The 19,940-nt window shown below is 51.4% G+C and overlaps 1 protein-coding gene across 4 annotated transcripts; it reads left to right on the forward strand.

The window, feature by feature from the left end:
• Nucleotides 1–15,124: 15,124 nt before the first annotated feature.
• On the forward strand, nt 15,125–17,845 carry LOC120670832 (chaperone protein DnaJ-like). 4 transcript variants are annotated; one of them, XR_005673398.1, is made up of 7 exons: nt 15,125–15,306; nt 15,456–15,549; nt 15,694–15,764; nt 15,850–15,912; nt 16,020–16,322; nt 17,153–17,386; nt 17,451–17,845. XR_005673398.1 is itself a non-coding variant. In XM_039951004.1 (6 exons), the coding sequence occupies exons 1-6, from the start codon at nt 15,178–15,180 to the stop codon at nt 16,991–16,993; spliced, it is 672 nt and encodes a 223-aa protein (XP_039806938.1). In that variant the 5' UTR covers nt 15,125–15,177; the 3' UTR covers nt 16,994–17,845. The 4 variants fall into 4 exon arrangements, 3 of the variants coding, with proteins under 3 accessions (XP_039806938.1, XP_039806936.1, XP_039806937.1); XM_039951004.1 differs by having other exon boundaries at nt 16,982–17,845; XM_039951002.1 differs by having other exon boundaries at nt 17,153–17,845.
• The last annotated feature ends 2,095 nt before the right edge of the window (nt 17,846–19,940 follow it).

The raw sequence follows: 19,940 nt of genomic DNA on the forward strand, positions 1-19,940 counted from the left end.
CGTCCGGTGGCGGAAAACCTGCCTGGCAATAGGGATGAAAACAGTCGGGAACGGTCGGGAAAATCGCTCAACCGTTCTCGCAACTGTATTTTTTGGTCGGGAACGGAAACGGGAACGGGAAAATCGGACGGGAAAACGAAATCGGTATTACGGGATATCGGGAACGGAATCAATCAGTCGGGAGCATGCCGATTACGATCGGGAATCGATAACTCAAAACGGGAAAATACATACAACCACTTCAAACATTTAACTCGATAAAATAATTACAACTATGCATAAATAACATGGAAACAAGACTCGTATAACTAAGAAACACAGGTAAAGTGAATCACGAATTCACAATTCACGTTGGAACACATGCAAACAACAATTCACATTTCCAACACAGGTAACACAGCCGACTACGACAAATACGGGAATTCTCGCGGGAATTTTCCCGGCTGAAAACGGGAATCGTGAAAACGGTCGGGAAAACACCCCAACCATTCCCGTTCCCGTTCCCGCCCGTTTTCCCATTTTGTTTTCCCATTTTCCTATTTTTTTCGCGGAAACAGTTTACGGTCGGTTTAAATGGTAAACGGAGCCGGTCGGGACGAGATTTTCCCGTCCCATTTTCAACCCTACCTGGCAACGCTGCAACTGCCTCCCGTCCGCACCGCGCGGCACGACGGCGGCGGCGGCTCCGGCGACCAGCCAGGTTCCTTTCTCCGAGCCGTGAAGCCACGCACAAGACGGGGCGTGCAGGGTTGGCCAATGACCGAATAAGCGGGCGGATCTGTCCGCCGGTAGCGCTTGTTCGCACGCCACGGCGCCTGGCGGCCGGCGTGCGCGTGGACTTGGCGCTCGAGGCCGCCGCGGCGCACGGGCAGTGCCAGCGAGCGAGCACGCGCCGGCCGGCGGCGACCGGTCCGCGCGCCGCGGGCGGAGACGGGTTGGGTTGGGGTCCGAGCCTCCGAGGCGGTTTCTGCTGGTGGCGTGGTGCCGAGGGGAGGGGCGCGATCTCGAGGAAAAGGCGCGGGGCGGTGCGCGCCAAACGGGTCGGTTTGCTCAGCTCCGGAGGCGCGGCAGGTGGCGCGAGTTGACTGCGGGAGGAGGCGGGGGGTCGAGGAGCAGGCAACGTGGAGCGGCGGGACTGGCGGCCCGAGCAGGCCCCGCCCCCCGGGCGCCTCAATGATTGGGGGACAGGGGCGGAAAAGGGGTAGGGAGGGATCTGCCGCCTCCCGATGCGCGGCGGCGCGCCACGCCACCCGCGCGCGCTCTTTTTTCTTCCCGGGTCTCGGCAACGGCCAGCGCCTGGCGGGTGGCGCCGGGCGGGCAAGGCCAGGCCCTGGCGACGTGGTCTTTCGGAGCCATCCGGGCGTCGGCGTCGCCGCCACGTCCAAGAACCGGCACGGACTGCTCGGACGGAAATGCCCTGGCCCGCTACACTTTCTTTCGTCTGCTCGGTTCGGACTCCGATCACTGCTGCTGCTCCCTTCTTTTTGTCAGCGGGAGTTGCAGTCTTGCAGAGCTGAATCAGCATCTGTGCAAGTACAGCAACATTAACATTGGGTGTATTTAGATACGCGAAAATCTGGTAGAAAATGTCACATCGGACATTGTAGTATATTGTAATACTTTTCGTTTGTTTGTGATAAATATTGTCCTATTATAGGCTAACTAGGCTCAAAAGATTCGTCTCGCAACGTATATCAAAACTATACAATAAGTTTTTTTATTTACCTACATTTAGTACTCTATGCATGGATCATTTGTTATATTTAATGTTTCGATGTGATGAAAAGTTTGGAAGAATTTGGAAGAAGTGAACACAGCCATCGTCTTTTCGACCGGGTTCTCTTTTTCCTGTGATTATCCGGCGCGGAGTCAAGCTTGCCGCATGTGCATTGATTCGGCGGCGGCGGCGGATCGGCGTTGGTGTATCCTACTAGTGGCATCGTGGAGTTGCCTGCCAAGCGTAGCAACAGGTGTGCTAGTGTGACGACGCACTGTTCAACAACGACGTGTGTGCACAGGGCCACGTTCCGGGGCAGGCCGCGGATGTAATCGAACTGCACAAATTAAACCAGCTTAAATGCGCTAACTATTATTATTTTAATAGTTAATTAAGTTACTGTGCACTTAAAACGGTGTAATCCGGTCGTCTGTCGGGTTAAGGATCGAAAAACACTGGAAGTCTCGCACGAAGACGAGCACAAATAATTACAAGCAGACAAAAGTTCTCAAATTTAAGACTAACATGAAGAGTTTTACAAATAAATTTGAATGAAAGTTATTTGAGTTCAACCTGCAGCGGAATCTAAAAAGAAGTTTGATTCAACAACCACGATACTAAGAAAACGTGAGGATGTCACATCGAGCCCACCGGTGTGAATTCTGGTTAGCTCTAACCAGCAACAAACACATGAAAACAGGATAACAACAAACTCTGAGTATAATAATACTCAGCAAGGCTTACTCGACTATGGGTATACTTAGCTCATTATCTAGATATGCAAGGCTTTTGGGCTACTGGGTTGGTTTTGCAGAAAAGCATCTAAGGGTAGATCCTTACTTTCAATATTTTAGCTCAAGATTTTATATAGATAAATTATCAGCTAAGATTTGCATAGCTAAAGCAAACATGGTAAATATTGAATATTAATTCAGAATAATCATTTCCAAATATCTTTCATATTCCATTTCATTACTACGATGCGGTGCTGCGATCAAGGTGCTCATATCCGAGAGCGACTGACGGCGAATCGATCCGATTTAACCTTGCAAGGTGGACCTAACACACACGTCACATATAGGCCCCGTTGGACCATACGTGGCAACCCTACACATATACACACCAAATAGCCAAACTGCCCTGCGACCCGGGACTGCTAGCCGCACCGATACCAACGAAGGGTCGGCCATGAGTTTTTATACAAGCTCCACTGGTGAAGACAGTATCAAGTCCGCCTACCGGTGCACATATGGTACTGAGCTTACCGGTTTCGACTACCTCCTACTCCCGGCATGCGGTTAGTACTGTTCAAACTCGATCAGCAGGGCCAGACAACGGTACGGGCCTTAATCGACACAGGCGGAGGCATACTCTTCATCCATTTCATATCCATAATCATATTCATCTCCGCCCGGTCTCCATTTCTCTTTCCTCATCAATCCTTTCTCCAATAACTTTGCCATCAAAAATCTCAGTGATCCTATATCTTGCGAGTGACAGGAAATCACTCGACTTCTACCGAGTCCTATTTAAGCATGGCAGTACTAACAACCTATATATATATACTAGTATAAGACGAAAGGAACCTGGAGATAATGCAACTAAGGCTCCAAACAATTCCTAAAAACGTAATGCACAAATTATAATTATATAATAATTCATAATTTAAAATGGTAGGTTATGCACCGGGGCTTGCCTGGGAGTAACACTAAGCTAGTGTTAGTACTAACAAGGCCTTGGACTCTTCCGACTTTGAGCCGGGTCTTCGGTTGGTCCAGCGGGTCCTTCTTTCTTCAGGATGCGTCCAGCCAACACCGTCTTGTGGTTCGGTTTCGTCAGCACGTGCTCCACGCCCGCACGTTGTACGTCTAGCGTACCTAAATGATATGCAACGAGGTGAGTGCATGAACATAAAGAAAACAACACATGATGCATTAGTGCTCATGATGCAATGCAATTACAAGAAAGACCTGACTGGGCAATCATTTATCGAGTAAACACGACAAACAAGCTCAAAAGGCAAAAAACGGGTTGGTGCTACAATACGAGAGTTCATTCAATTTATTTTAGCCTGAAGTGTTTCCTCCAAACAACAGTTACTAAACTTGCTTCGGATGATTAAACACAGCCCTAAAGCAATATGGATTAAATTCTGGACCTAAAAGAAATTACTATCAAGCAACCCTAGGCAAGGTACCTACAACAAGCATCAACCTGGGCCTACAAGATTAGAATGACTAAAACAGGAGCTCACATGCATGAAGGAATTAACTAGCAACACCTATAAAAGAAAAGAGTATAGCTAGGAACAAATTAAAAACAAGGACCTAACTTACAGATGCCATCCAGAAACAAGAATTTATCAAAATAACATGATTTTGATAAAGCATGCCACACAATTTTTCCAATATTTATTGATGATAGAAAGTATTTATTTTAGCTCTAGCAAGGTAAACTAAACATAAACAGATGTACTCAACAGTGTACAGCACCAGCACATGAAATTTTTACGGTGGATTACACATACAAGGAATGAACTACTGCCTAAATTTCATGATTTTTAGAGCAATAGAACAATCGATACAAAATAAACCAGCTTAAGCACAAACCAAAATTTTAGTAGGGGCAAAACTGATATTTAACAAGCATGAGTATTTTTTCTATGAAGATCTTGATTCAAGCAAACTAATAAAATTTAGTTTGCATTTTTACCATTTTTCTACAAATTTTCAAAGTTTCAGCAAATTAAACTAGAAAGAAATAAAGGAAAATGAGGTCATATTGCATATAGGCCCTTAGATCTAAAACTTTCTCACAACTGGGTCCCTGAATCTTTCACTTAACCCCCTATTCTCTTCTCTCTCTCCCCACGCGCGCACACAGAGACCGCGGGGTGGAGGCAAGCCGGAGGAGGGGGTCGGGAGGTGTGGGGCCCACCCAGCAGCGACAGCCCGGCAAGGAGGCGGCGGTGGCGGCGGCGCGTAGGGCGGGGCGACGGCTGGCATGGCGGTGGCGCGGCCACTCCGGCCAGCGCAGGGCCAGGCGGCGGCGCTGTGGGGCAGGGCGAGCACCAGCACGGGCGGGTGGTGCCAGCGCGCGCGGTGGCGCGGCCCGGTGCTGCGCGAGCACTGCTCGCGGCGTGCGGCGGCGGGAGCAGGGCGGGCCAACGGCGGCGCGACGGCATTCTGGCGCCTGTAGCGCAAGAACCCAAAGGGAAAGGGGTTGGGGAGGATGAGGGCGTCGCGTCCGAGCTCACCGCGGGCTCGATTTGGGCGGAGGATGGTTGGAGGACGAGGATCGACGGCGGGGCGGAGCTTCGGCGGCCGCGGCGGCACAGGGGCTGATTCGGCTAGGGATTGGCTCGAATGGGCACGGGATGGGGCAGAGGAGGTGGAGGGCAAGGCAAGGGAGGTCGTGGCGCGAGGGATCGAGCGGGGGCGACGAGGGGTGGCCGGAGCAGGGGCGCTCCGCGGCGGGGCTGCTCGGGCTCGATTCAGCTCGAGCTCGAGGTAGGAGAAGAGCGGGGAATGGATAGGGACGTCGCGGGGAATGGGTAAGAGCGGCGCGCACGTAGGACGAGGATCGCCGCTACGGCTGACGCGTGGAGTCGCCGGCGCTTCGCCGGTCGCGGTATGGGCGTTCACAGTGGAGAACAGGAAGAGGAACAGTGAAGCTTCAAATGAATTTTGACCCAAATTTGACCGTCCATACCTCAATTTTTCATATAGGAACTTGAAATTTGGCCAAAATAGAAGTTGTAGAGGAAGAGAAGATCTACAACTTTTATTTTGGGTGAAAGTTGATTTGGAGCTTGAATTAGGGAGAAAAATATGCTCAAATTCCTGCGAGGTTTAAGTAATAACAACAGTCATTAGGAAGCTAATGACATTACTTAACCATAGTTAGCGATTAAATATGTGATTAGCGCTAGGATTAACACAGGGGTGTTACAACGGATCAATCCCTAGCTAGCCCTAGGAGGTGGCAAAAGAAACACTGGCGGCAGGGGTATCATGCAGATGTCATCTATAGGTAAGGTACGCGCGACGGCGGCTCCCATATTGTAAAGTTCTCAATGAACAATGATGGACGGGGGTTAGAAACGGTAATCACAGGTAGAAAAAGGAATTGTTGGCATCATCAGCCATCTAGTCAGCTCCATCCCGTTTCTCAACGCAGGACTTGTTCAGTGAGGCACTATTGGCATGTGAAATAATGCAATTGTTAGATGGTATAGCACCCAAGACATATTCTGATATTCCTAGGGGAGGAGACCAGGGAGCGCTTTGAATGTTTCACGCTTTTATTCTTTCTCCCAACGTGGTCCATGTTCCGGCATTGTTTACGCCTTCTTTCATGATCAATATATGATGAGGTGATGGGGTTTGTGTCCACCACACAAGCACCGGATATAGAGCATGAGATGATATGAGAACATGCGACATCCGTATATATAATGCACGCGACGCGAACCATGCGCTTTGAGTAGAGCCATGTGGTAACCAAAGAACTAGAAAGGCCTGAGAAATTGAGCCTAAATTATTACTAGGATTTAAAGGAAACCCATCTACTACAAGCAAGCGGTAGACTTGTGGTTTGTCGAGTTATGTTTTGAATGAGGCTTACCGCGTTGAAGTCGTTGAAGTAGCGTAGAGGCATTATTTTTTTTTAAAAAAAAAGAGAATAAGATGGCACATAGCTGTCTGTCCATGTATTGATAGAGGAGTAAATTTATTTTTTTTAAACACAAACAACGTAACAATATGAAAAAGGTAATGAGAAACACATGTACTTACCTGGTTTTACAGCTGAGAACAAAAATTATGCAGGTCGATGAAATAACCAACTTAATTACCCTCAAGGCCTCAACTAATATTCTCTAAAATAAGCATATAAAAGAAGTTAGTTAATGATATTGTTATTAGTTGATACAACCAGAAGAGGCACATATATAAAAGCTGTTTAGAAGTTGTAGGTCAACGAGTATTTTGAAGATAAAGCTAAAACAGCAGGTATTTTATTTTTATACCCAAGGGATTAGCACAGTGACCATTGACCAAGTTGCAACAGTAGTATATATAGCTACTAGAAGACCCAACAGTGAATTTGAAAAATACACACAGCTTTGCAAGCATTTACATAAGTAAAAAAAGAAAAAAAACGCATGCATGAATCCGGCCATAAAGTCCCCCCGGAACTAACACACGATGGCCGTGATTTTTGGTACTCCTACCTTCTACTGACAGCAACGGGACGACATGGGAGCCATACCGTCGTCGTGCTGCCCGTAGCCGCGCCGCGACTCGCGATGAGCCCCGGCCGTGGATAGATAGCGCGCGGATAGGCTTGCGCCGCGCATGCGTGTGCGCAGAGACCGTGGCGCGAGGGCACCCCGGCCGGCGGCGTCGAGCGGTCGAGGCCTCCCCGGCCGGTCACCTCCCTCGGGCAGAGGCAACCACGGCCGTCCATTCCCCCCGAGGCCGAGAGGGGTGCGCTGCGCTGGATGTGGCCGGAAACCAAGCCGACGCGCCGTGGACGGACCCGGCGAGCGCACACGAGCACGTCGTCACATAAATGGGCCGGGCGCGCCAAGTTATTCTTGTGACTTCAATTTCCCGCGACTCGCGAAAGCGAGGGGTGTGTTTTTTATTTTTGAGAGGGAGAGAGGGTGTTTAAAGTTTAAGAATGCAGGCTGCAGGTAAGCTAGCGTCCGTCGGACAGCAACCGATCGAGTGCCTGGGACGGGCCCGTCGAATGGGCAGTGCAGCCGGCGCGCATCAGCACCGGGCCGCCCATTCCGGAGGGCCACCAAAATTAGGCCCAGTAACTACTAATACACATGCTAATATTATTAACCTAAAGCCCAAAAGGCCAAAACAAGCAACCTAAGATGCCAATTAACTAGACAAGGGAAGGGACGCCGTGACGATTTGTCTTCCGTCGATCTCGACGCCGCCTGCCGCTGCGAGTTGCCGTGAGTCCTTGGCCATCGAGTATCCTGTAGCCCTTTTCCAGCCGGCGAGGTCAAAGGTGCGTGGTGGCGACGCCCCTGCCCTTCAAATTTCTTGACGTGCTTGCTTCTGCAGGCCTGGGATGTGATCGTGATGTAAGATGTTGCTGCTGTAGTCCGTCCAGACTAGTCCGCGCTCCGCAGTGTGTTTTAGATAACTGAATTTAAATTTGAAGTCGGATATGAAGTGATTGTACATCTATATATGTATCAGGTTTAGAGCTAGGTAGCAAACTAAGATAGCGAGGCCCCAAGCGCATGATCCAATCACATCGTGACGCTATGACGACACGGCAGTGAAGGTTCCTTGCATATTGGAACAATGCGTTGATGATCCCCGGCCCTTCGCCCCACACTGCTTGCTTGCAATTGCTAGTTCCCAAATTTTAGGCCCACGAGACCGGAACGGAGATAGTAGTGGCAAACGGGCACAACGCCAGAAAAGCTTGAATCCGTGCGAATAAATCTTGGCAGATTGATTCCGATGGATGATGCGCGTTCAAGTACGACGGCGATATATATCAGCAGGCAAAGGCGTGGATACAACTGGTTGAAGCGTCGTGCACTACCAGCACGGGGTGGGATTCCTCGGAATCCGAATTTGCTGCTTGGCTGGCCCATCGAGATGACCCACGCAAGAGTTGGACGCAACGGCTCTATTGCCGATCAAGCAAGATACGTGCCCGCAGCCTCCTTTAATTTCCAAACTGAAATTCCCTTCTGCTCTGCCATCAAAAAAAAGAAAAAAGAAATTCCCTTCTGCTCACTTCCTCGATCACCTTTCGGCAAAGAACGAGAAGGGTTGGTGGCCCCGGGTCCTGGGTACAGTCGCGCCGCGCGCCGGCCGACCGGCGCGACGGACGCCGCCGTTGCTGTCGTCGCCGGTGGTTAGCCGGCACGCCACGTACGCCCGGCCCCCGGCCGCAGGTGGGCCCTCCCAGATGATGGTGACGGCCCTGTTTGGTTCGAAGTAGCACAAAAATTTTGATCAATAATTAGGAGTACAGAGTACTAAATAAAGTCAATTTACAAAATTAATTCCACGACCCTGCGCTACTTCGCGAGACGAACCTAATGAGGCATTTGACCGCACGATTAGAGGATGGTTACTATAGCAGCACTGTAACCAATCATCGATTAATTACTGTCATTAGATTCGTCGTGAAAAGTTACATCCATCCGTGAAAAGATTTTGCAAATAAAATTCGTTTAGTACTCCGTGTATGTGAGATTTTTTTCTCGAAAATCGTGTGCGCTACTCATCGTAGCAAAGCAAACAGGGCCGACATCTCGAGACCCCGGTGCCCTACGTGGCTATGCCCACCTGTCACCTGCCGGCTGGCAAAGGCAAGGCCGTGGCCACGCACGCACGGGCACGCGCGGCGGCTGCACCGGCGTCCGGCGGGCCCGCGAAGAGTACCGGGGGCCGCGGCGGATGGAAAAGGATCGAGATCAACCTGCCGCTCCGGCTCAAGCTCAACGCGGTGGACGCTGGTGAATGGTGATCGAGCACTAGTACCACTGTACCAGCTACCAGTATAGTAAGGCCTCCTCCAACGAGGTGGCTTAGGGCTAGCAGGTGGACTATTTTATTTGCTGCACAGTTGAAAAACAGAGAGACAGTCTATACATTCGACGCTAGCGCGGAGACACCCCCCTCTCTCACAGCACTGTTCTGGTGCACTGTGCCTCCATTCTCTCTCCTCGCGTTAGAGCCAGTCTGGCTCGGACTGCTGGAGGAGGCCTAAGAGTGAGGGGCAGGGATCGAGGGAACGTTCGTGAGCGTCGCGCCGTGGCGTCGGACGCCGCGTCGCGTCCGGGGGCGGAGCAGATGCGCCGCCCGTGTTACAGCTTGCGACGACTGCTCCGACCGAGCTGCCTACTACTCCCCTGTGACGAGCTCATCCGCCATGGCACTGTGACGAGCTGAAGCAGCACTCGCTTGCTTAAACTTACAGTCTCAGTAGCCTCTTGTTAATCCCAATTTCCTACCGTCCCATGGTTCATGGTGATGGAGGAGGCAACGCCGTCTGCTGCGGGCTTGTCATCGAGACGACGCGCCTCGCTCTCTTCGTCCTCCTCTTTGCTTGGCGTTCCTCCCTTCTGCAACATAAAAACAGAGAGCTAATAAAAAAACTAAATCCATGGGCCGTGGCGGAACCAGGCCTGTAGGCCGAGGTCAGGCCGCAGCATTTCACGGCCCAGCACGCAGCTCACGGCGTTCCACGCGAGCGGGCCGGGCCAGCGAGGTGCGCGTTGGAGCGTTTTTTATTTTTATATTTTTCAAAATCATTTTTTACATAAATATATTTTCGGTTTCATAATTTACAGATTTATACCCTACCGCCCGGCTGCGGGGCGGCCGGCCCCCTGCCGCCCTCCTGCCGGGCGGTAGGGACCTTAATGTAAATAAAGATAGGCCTATCCATCGCCCGGCAGGGGGCGGCAGGCTCCTCCCGCAGTTTAAATCTTGACCGTCAGTGCGCCAGTGCTGCATTAGATGTGGTTTTAAATATTTTGGATAGAAATAAAAACCGTTAGTAAAGTAGATGAATATAAAAAGTATAACTTATCAATTCATACACATACGCAACTAAGAACGAAATAGGTGAGCATGAGAACGAAATAAGTATAACATGACGACATGTCTATAACAAAAATACAGAAACAACTAGAAGCACCTCCTAACCACCCAGGCCATGTCGACCTCTTTTACGCTGTGCGTGGACGTGGTCTGTAGGGTAGGTGTGTCGGTCTGGAGGCCATACGTCTCTACCTGGACATCTGGTGGCCACAGGTGTTTGGAAGGTAGGATCGGTCTGCTAGTTAGGTGTAGAAAATAACCGACTCCAGTCTTCGAAGCTCGCCTCAAAGGTATCCTGTGTGGCTCCTATGCAGTAGCAATTAAGATATATTAATCATCGTCTTATAAGTCATATATTTGGGTACATATTCATCATACATACATGTTGGTGGTGTAGAAATATTTATTACATGCGGTTCGGATCTAAAATCCGGCAGGGCTTCGCCGCTGCAACTCCCTCTCTCACCCCTCCTCTCTCCCTCCCCCTCTCTGGATGTCGTGGGAAGCAAATGAGAGAGGAGGGGGAAGCTCAGCCTTTTATATGGGGGAAGCCTGCCGCCCCCTGCCGGGCGACAGCATCCCCAGGAGCCAAAATGCGATTAAAAATAAAATTTATTTATATTAAGGTCTCTACCGCCTGGCAGGAGGGCGGTAGGGGGCCGACCGCCCCGCAGCCGGGCGGTAGGGGTATAAATATGTAAATTATGAAACCGAAAATATATTTCTGTAAAAAATGATTTTGAAAAATATATAAAAAAACGCGCGCGTTGGATGATGTGCGAGGACCTGGCGGTCCGTGACGAGGAGGATGTACTTGAACGCCTCGGTGTCGCAGGGGATGGTGAGCGCGCCGCCGTGGTGGTGGAACCCGAACTCCTCCTCCGCCTTCTCCAGCAGCCGCCGGAACGCCGGCGCGCCCAGGCACGCCGTCGGCACCACGAACCGCCGCCGCTCCGCGCCCACGTACACCGGGCAGCACCCGCGCGGCACGTCCGCCGGCGCGCCGGGGGTCCCCGCCGGCGTCACGGGTGAGCCGCCGCGCACGCACCCCGCCGCGTCGTCCCCACGCCCGCGTTCCTCCGTGACCGCCATCACCCGCGGCAGCAGGCGCCGCTCGCCCGCCGCGCGATCCGGCGCCGCCGACAGCAGCGGAAGCCTGTCCCCGTCTTGATCGGCAGGTGCGGCGGCGGCGGGGACGTCGTCATTGCTCCGCGGATCTGTCGAGGTGTTGGGACCGGCCATGTGGCCACCTCCGCCGCGGCCGCCGTCGTCGGCGCGGCTGCTACTCCCGTCCCCCCGACGTCGACGGCGAGCTCCGCTCCACCTCCACAGCCCGCGATCGAATCTTGACGCGGATGGTTGCCGTTGGGCGCGGGCGGCAAACAAGGCTGTAGTAGAATGCAGGCACGACGCGATCCAAACATGGCGCGTTGAGGTGCCGGACGGCAAGGAGGCGCCAACCACGTACTCCTGTGGCGGAGGCGCGTGCGCACTCCTGACGCGGCTCTCGCCGCGGGCCGCCTGTCATAATCTGGCTTCAACCTCCTCCGACGTCAGCTTGGTACAATGGTACACCAGGGTAGTTGCAGGGTGTAAAATTTTTGAAAGAAAATTTTTTATGTTTGAAGTATTAAATATAGAGTAATCACAAAATGAATTACGAAACTCGTCTGTAAATCGCGAGACGAATCTAATGAGCATAATTAATCCATCATTAGAGGTTGTTTACTATAGCATTAATGTAATAATTTAGAGTCTAATTTCGGCATAATTAGATTCATTAGATTCGTCTCGGCGTCTCGCGATTTACAGACAAACTGTGTAATGCGTTTTTTATTTCGTCTAAATTTAAATCTCCATACAAGTGTCGGAAAAAAATTGGAATTTTGAATTATGCAACCAAACAAAGAGCAGGTTTCATCTTTCGGCCCTGTTTGGATAAGAGTAGCACAAGTAGCATAAAAATTTTGACCAATAATTAGGAGTACTAAATAAAGGTAATTTACAAAACTAACTCCACAACCCTGTACTACTTCGCGAGACGAACCTAATGAGGCCTTTGACCGCACGATTAGAGAATGGTACTGTAGCATCACTGTAGCCAATCATCGATTAATTACTATCATTAGATTCGTCGTGAAAAGTTACACCCATCCGTGAAAATGTTTTACAAGTAAACTTCGTTTAGTGCTCCATGCATGTAAGATTCTTTTCTCGAAAATTGTGTGCTATACTATGGTAGGGAAAAACAAATAGGGCCTTCGTGCATGCCTGTTTTTTCTGTCCGTGCGTTGCTTCAGCTGAACACGTGTCGACCAGGGCAGCACAAGTCACACGCTCGAAAGTTGGAACGGTTGTATGAGCGGAGTACTCCCTCCGTCCCAAGATAAATGTAATTCTAGGATCGAACACATAAAACAATGTTATGTGCAAATTTCCAAATTGCTCATTGTCTTTTGTAAGAAAAAATCTAGACATTGGCTTCTCTTTTGTATGAGAAGTTTCCGGAGACTGTCTTTTGTAGTTGCTAGCTCAAAGTTGCATTTTTTGTGGGACAAATTTTGAACCATAGAATTACATTTATTTTGAGACGTAGGGAGTACTGGGCAACACGCGCCAGCACACGTTTCTTTTTTTTCAAAATAAAAAGCGGATACTACGCACGAATCTTTTGTGACTGGCGTGAGGATCCACCGTCTTTTTTTTTTGAGCATCGGATCGACCGTCTTGTGCGGTAAACCAGACGAGCAATTGGAGCAAAGCTTCCTTCCGTTCCCTAGGGAAAAAACAATCCAGCTCGAGGATCCCTCTCGAACGCTTTTCGTCTTTTCGCGCCATGTTGGGCGGAGTATAGCACAGTCAGTCACTGCTCCCCCGGATTCCCAACAAAAACAAAGGGGTCGCCGAATGTTCTGGGGGCGGCTCGAGTAAACAAAGCCACGTCGTTACGTGCACCCATCCGCAATCAATATGGTAGAGTACTCCTAGCATCTCCACAAATGGCAGGCAAACGGGGATCCTATGTACTCCCTCCATCTCAAAATAAATGTAATTCTAGGATTAATTATGTAAATCAATGAAAGATGTGAAATTATCAAAATATCTTTTCTTTTTTTAAGAAAAAAATAGACATTGGCTTGTCTTTTGTATGAGAAATTTTCGGAGACTCTTGTTTTTTATGGTTACTAAGTCAAAATTGTATTTTTTGTGGGACAAAATTTAAACTTTAGAATTATATTTATTTTGGAACGGAGGGATTATACCAGAAACGGAAGTGCGCCTCCGCCTGGATCCTTCCCGTGCAGCGCCCGCGATTTTTTTTTGCCGGATACGGAAAGCTTTCCTGGCTGCACGCCTGCACCGGCCCGGCCGGGCGGCGCGGTGCCGTGCCGTGTGCCCGTGGGCGAGAGCGCTCGCGTGGACGCGTTGCGGCGGGCGGGGCGGTCCCTCCCTCCGGCGGCCATGCGCTTTTGAGCTCGTTCGTCGCGCCGCTGCCGGCCGGCGGCCCGGGCATGAGTGCCGGACGACGTCCACGTCGCCGTACAGATGCCACCCGGCCTTTCTCTAGACGGCTTGTGCGAGTCAATGGAAATTGGAATCCAAAGCCTTATTTAGTTGTAGGGTGTAAAATTTTTGAATTTTTTTCTGTATTTTAAATACTAAATATAGACTAATTAAAAAATTAATTACAAAACTCGTCCGTAAATCGCGAGACGAATCTAATGAGACTAATTAATTCATCATTAGATGTTGTTTACTGTAATATTACTGTAGCAATTTAGCGTCTAATTACGGTCTAATTAGATTCATTATATTCGTCTCGCGATTTACAGGCAAATCGTACAATATATTTTTTATTTCGTCTAGATTTAAATCTCCATACAAATGTCGATTTTTTCAAAATTTTAAATTATACAACTAAACAAGGCGCAAGTGGGCCGTGCGCGGAGCCGAACTCTCCAGAGCCCGGGGCCGCGGCGGGCCCCCGTAAATATCTCGCCGGGCGATGGTCCCGGGCGCGGCGCCGGCGCCTCCCCGTCCCCATCCCATCCGCCGCCTCGTCGACCACGACCAGGAAAGCTGTTTCCCACAGAACAGTGTGCGTCGTCGGCACTCGGCAGATGCCGCATTGCGCGGCGGGGCCCGGCGGCCGGCGAGCGGTGGGGCTCCGGCGGGGCCCGAGGATGACCGGGGCCTGGCCGTCTCCGTCCGCACTCCGCAGGGCACAATTACGCCAACAACTTGCCCAAACAAGGATGCTTCCAGAAAAAGGGCCGGTCCACTCGTACGGCTGTTGATGTCGGCTAATTAATTAATCTAGCCCTAATGATCTGGGTTAGGCGATGCACAAATGCGTGTGCCCATGTCCTACTGTCCTGCCGACGTGGTGCGCCCGTTCGATGCAGCCGGGTCTCTCCAACGCTCCTCTCTTCCGCAGCTTTTTTCTCTCTGAAAAATCGGTTGAAGTTGAACCACACCATTCAGATCATCTGTTCATGCTTCTGATACTCAGCATCAATTTTTTTGGAAAAAGAATCAGCAGTAGATTAATTACTGTACTCTGCTGGTAAATATCTCGGCTAAGCAGGCGACGGTGACCACACGCTTTTCGGCTTTAAAACCGCGCGGACCCGTCGGCGTCGGGTCCCCGGTTCTGGAGCCTTCGCGCGTCGCGTGGAACCGCAGGCCGGCCAGGCAACTTGCGCGCGCCTCCCCCCCGCTTGTTGGCTTCTCTGCCCGTGCCCGGGCCCCCCGTCGCCTGCCGCACGCCACTCGTCCGCAACCCCCCCCCCCCCCCCCCCCCCCCCCCCCCCCGACCGGCCGCCTCACGAACACAGCAGCAGCAGCAGCCTCCGACCCACCGACATGGCCGCCGGGCGCGGGGGCGGCAGCCTGCCGGAGGACGCGCCCGGCGCCGACCTCTACGCCGTGCTCGGGCTGAGCAGGGAGTGCACCGACGCCGAGCTAAGGGGCGCCTACCGGAGGCTCGCCATGGTACGTTCGTTCCGTAATTGCAGAGGACAATGCTGTATTGCTGTTCGTCTCCTCGTCTTCTCTCTCTCTCGGCTCGCCAGCAGCTCCAGATCGAGGACGATCTTTCGCTGGGCGTGATGATTTACTCCTGGCCTGGTTGCGTCGTGCAGAGATGGCACCCGGACCGGTGCTCGGCGTCCGACAGCTCGGCGCGCGTCGAGGAAGCCAAGGAGCGGTTCCAGGAGATCCAGGGCGCCTACTCCGGTCGGTGATCACCCCACCCCGTATTGCCAACTCCCATCCACCCCCCCCCCCCCCCCTCTCCCTGCTCCTCCTCTCCGTCCATTGATCGCTAGGTTAGCCAACAAAGCGAATGAATTCCTTACGTTCCATGTCCCGCCCGAGCAGTGCTCTCCGACTCCAACAAGCGCTTCCTCTACGACGTCGGCGTCTACGACAGCGAGGACGACGCCGCCAACGTAATTCCTACACCCAACTCAGTTTCGTTCCGTGAGGGAAATTCGGTTGCTGACGGGGTTTTTTGTGCTCTGTGATGATCCGCAGCTGTCGGGGATGGGCGACTTCCTCGGAGAGATGGCCGACATGATGAGCCAGGCCACGCCAACGGTAAGCAAGCAGAGCTGCGCTTCGCATCCAGAATATTCTCGCGCCATCGAGACCCCCGACCGTGCCTCGTGCGCTGACCGGCCGGCTCGTTCCGTCCGTACGTGCAGGAGACCTTCGAGGAGCTGCAGCAGCTGTTCGTGGACATGTTCCAGGACGACCTGGACCCGGGGCTCTTCGGCGGCCTCCCTCCGAGCCGCTCTTCCCAGAGCCCGCCCAGCACCTCCTCGCCGCCGCCGCCGCTGCGGCCTCCTCCTGGGAGGAACAACAATGCGCAAGCACCGCCGGCACGGCTCGGCGGCGTCGGCAAGCGCGGCGGCTCGCCGGCGGCGCACTCGGCGGCGAAGCGGCCGAGGCCCGGCCGAGGCGGCGGCCTGCAACCCGACCTGGGCCTGTCCGGGTTCTGCTTCATGGTAAGCTTAAGCCATTCCACGGTTTTGCCTACTGCTTAACCGACAACATTTATGGGCATCGAACGTCTTTCCTCTGTTATTAATTCTTTTTGAAGAGGCATGTCTTTCACTTTCGCTCGTTCGTTTGGACTGACTCTCCTAACAAATCTGCACCAGCCACAGCCACAACCAAACGAACACAATGTTTATCGTGTTTGGAATGAGCTAATTAGTTCAATCTAAAACGAACAAGTTTGATTATTCCAAATGCTACAAGAACGCCACAGGTAGTCGTGTGCGTGCGACGAGGCACAACTATCATCAGACCTGCAGATGCAAGATCCTCCAAGATGCGCCTTTTTCGCCGTCCACGTAGGCCACACGAAATGAGGTTTCTTTGTATATGTTTTTTTTACTTGCAACAGTAGGAGTATTTCCCTAGCATGAAAGGAACCTGCTGCGCTTTACGTCGCCTCGCCTGAATTTGGCTTGGATGTGGGCTTGCCGTGGGGACTTGATCAGCAAGAGAAGTGGGCTCGGCCTTTTCTTTCCAGCTACGGCCTACGGAGAAGTGGGGAGAGTTTCCGGACAGGTCTTCTCCGCGGTGGACCACGGGACTTCCTTCCCGTTCTCCTGGTGCTGCAGTCCTGTGATGTCCCCCGTGCTGCTTGCTTGCTCAGGAACCAGGATAGCGCCGCGCAGCATCTCCCCTGCCCTCCTGCTTGCTGTCCTGCAGTGCAGTCTGCAGATCCTGTTGCCTTTTTCTTGTTGGCCGTTGAGCTGCACAGCGACGCTTTGAAGCCTGTAGCCCTGTACTGTCTAACTGGTCCTGTCGCTCAACGCGCTTGCAGGTGAGCGAGACGAGGCAGATGCAGGCGCCCTGCCCCTGGACGACGTGCGAGGTGGGCGGCGGCGCGAGCCGCGACGTCGCCGGCGACGGGATGCAGTGCTCGTTCCGGCAGAGCCAGGGCGGCGGTGCAGCGCTGTGGCAATGAACGGGCCGGGCCTCAGCCCCCAGTTAGAGAGAGGCTCAGTGGAGCACTGATCCCTCGATTTCTAATTTTTTTCTCTCGCTCGCGTCAGTCGTTGGAGCTTTGAGAGAACAACACTACAGAAAAGAAGAGGCAAAATAGATATACAGCCTGTTCGGTTGCGCTAGATTGGCTGGGCTGATCAGCTCAGCCGCAGCCCAGCCGAACGGTTGGTGAACCTGCTGCCTGAAGCCCCCTATCGCACACGCACGGACGGCTGATCGGATGGGCCAGTTTGGCTGATCTGATGGGGGCTAGCGCCAGTCACTTCGGGGCAGCCGAACAGGCTGATAGTAGTCCTTCAGGATCAAATTCATCTCTTAACTCTCAAATATAGTTCCTCAACTTTTATTTTTAGATTAGCATAAGATTTGTGGAAAAAAATCCTCTTTGCTCTTGGCACCTTCCCCTTCTAAAATCATTTAGGAGACGGACATCGCAAAGTGTTTAATTTAATTTTAAACATAGAATTTATTTACATCATATGTTATGGAGACGTACTTTACATACTTATGTACCACCATAAAAAATGAGTTGAGTGAACGGTGACACTAAATTGAAAAGGGAAAGAAATTAAAGATAAAAAAGATTTTTTTTACGATTATCTTATATTATTATTGAGCATAATATCAACAAAACGATAAATTTGGTATCAAAACAAAAAGGAGTATATTGACCAATTTAAAGATTGAGGGAGACCCTCGAGATAAAACTGAGAGATCAAAATGACTATTTTACCAAAAGAAAAATTAGCCGACCGTGTTGTCCTCTCCTCGTCTCTCGTGGCTTTGGTCCTCTGCTGAGCTCGCTCTGGGCCGCCGGTATCCGGAGTCCTCGGCTCCTCGCCCCGCCCCTAGCGCAGCGCCACCCGACGATCGATCTGTTGGAGTAATGGGCTTGGCCCATTTATTCTAAAGCATTAAAAGAATTTAAAGCCCACTATTAATGCTAGGGAATCAATGTTTAATTCCGTACCGGGAATTGAGGAGGATCTCAACCGACTTAAAAGGTGGACTTCTTGTACACCACTTGTGAAGCCGGTAAGAGGAGGACGGTGAACCACACGCGCGCGCGCTCGCTCGCCTCGCCGGGCCGTGGCCGAGGCGAGGCGAGGCGAGGCGAGGCGCGGCGCGGCGCGGCCGGCCGGACGTGACGTGACGTGCGGTGACGTGCGGTGCGGTGCGGTGATGGTGTCCAGGTTCAACGATCCTGAGCACCTGAGTCACTATATAAGGAGTGCCATTCCCCTCATCCATCCTGCACCAGAGCACTGAGGCAACTCGGCTCCTCTCTTCTCCCTCTCCAGTTGCAACAACTGAGTTCCCCAACGCTAATTTCTGCGCGCACAGAATTAGCGTGAGCAGGCCTCCGAAACCTTGCTCGCCTTGAGATCCTGCACGGGATAGGCGGGCAATCAGGTTTTTGGGTAACGCTTTAGCGTGACTGCTCAAAAATACTAAGGCTTTGCCCGATTGTACGACTACTTCCTGGTGGACGAGCCGAACGACTACGTCGACTATATTCTGGTGGCCGAACGACTACGTCGACTACATCTTGGTGACCGTTCGCGGGACTGCACTGCGAACTTCTTCCTGCACCGATTTAGTTCGACTACTTCGACTGAGGCCAACCGAGTAGATGTCTACTCCAGTTGGTAACAGCGCAGCCAATGCCTCCGGCAACGGCCCCGCTTTAGGGTACTCCCTGAAACTTTGGTTATTTATATTGTTTATGCTTATATGTGTGATAAGTATAAATATGTTCACATGTTTTATTTTACTCCTTAAAGTCATAGAAATATTGCTAGTTTATACATTTAATTTTGGAATTAAAATATACCGAAAATTGCCTAGATATCTAACAATCCAAAAACCTGAATGTGTTAATAGGGTTTCGGTATCTAGCTTTGCTGCATCAATCAAACCATCACCTTTTGATGGTTCAAATTACAAACGTTGGCAAGAGCGGCTTATACTGTGGTTAACACTATCGAGAGTGATCCATGTGAAGAGGGTAAGCCTGAACAATTCTCTCCAGAGGAAGGGAGTGCGTTCGATGAGGCTGATATCCTCTTTCGAGGCTTGATCATTAGTGTTCTCGGTGATAACCTGGTGGATTCTTATATCCGGCTGCCAACTGGCAAAGCATTGTGGGATGCTCTTGTGGCTCAATATGGAGTATCTGACGCCGGGAGTGAGTTGTATATCATGGAGCAGTTCCTTGAGTACAGGATGGTCGAAGACCGTTCTGTAGTGGAACAGGCTCATGAAATACATACTCTGGCAAAAGATCTCAAAAATTGCAGCAAAGAGTCCCCATGTGTGTTACCCAATAAGTTTGTGGCTGGAGGTATAATCTCTAAGCTGCCACCTTCTTGGAGGGACTTTGCTACTTCTCTAAAACATAAGAGACAGGAGTTCACAATAGATGGACTCATAGGGACTCTTGATGTTGAGGAGAAGGCGAGAGCAAAGGACATACGTGAGAAAGGAGTTGTTGGTGCTTCAAGTGCCAATCTTGTTCAGAAGAACAACTCCCATAAGAACAAGAAAAAGCCACCGCAGAACCAACCAAAGACTAAGAAGACAACCACTTTTAAGAAGAAGAA

Source organism: Panicum virgatum, chromosome 4N (genome assembly GCF_016808335.1).
Source record: "Panicum virgatum strain AP13 chromosome 4N, P.virgatum_v5, whole genome shotgun sequence".
NCBI classification, from domain to species: Eukaryota; Viridiplantae; Streptophyta; class Magnoliopsida; order Poales; family Poaceae; genus Panicum; species Panicum virgatum.

What these genes read in the sequence shown, in the direction of transcription:
- LOC120670832 (XM_039951002.1), top strand. Translation starts at nt 15,178, where the DNA reads ATGGCCGCCGGGCGCGGGGGCGGCAGCCTGCCGGAGGACGCGCCCGGC. An exon ending in CCTACCGGAGGCTCGCCATG is followed by an intron (nt 15,307 to 15,455) that starts GTACGTTCGTTC and finishes TGCGTCGTGCAG; the next exon opens with AGATGGCACCCGGACCGGTG. An exon ending in GATCCAGGGCGCCTACTCCG is followed by an intron (nt 15,550 to 15,693) that starts GTCGGTGATCAC and finishes CCGCCCGAGCAG; the next exon opens with TGCTCTCCGACTCCAACAAG.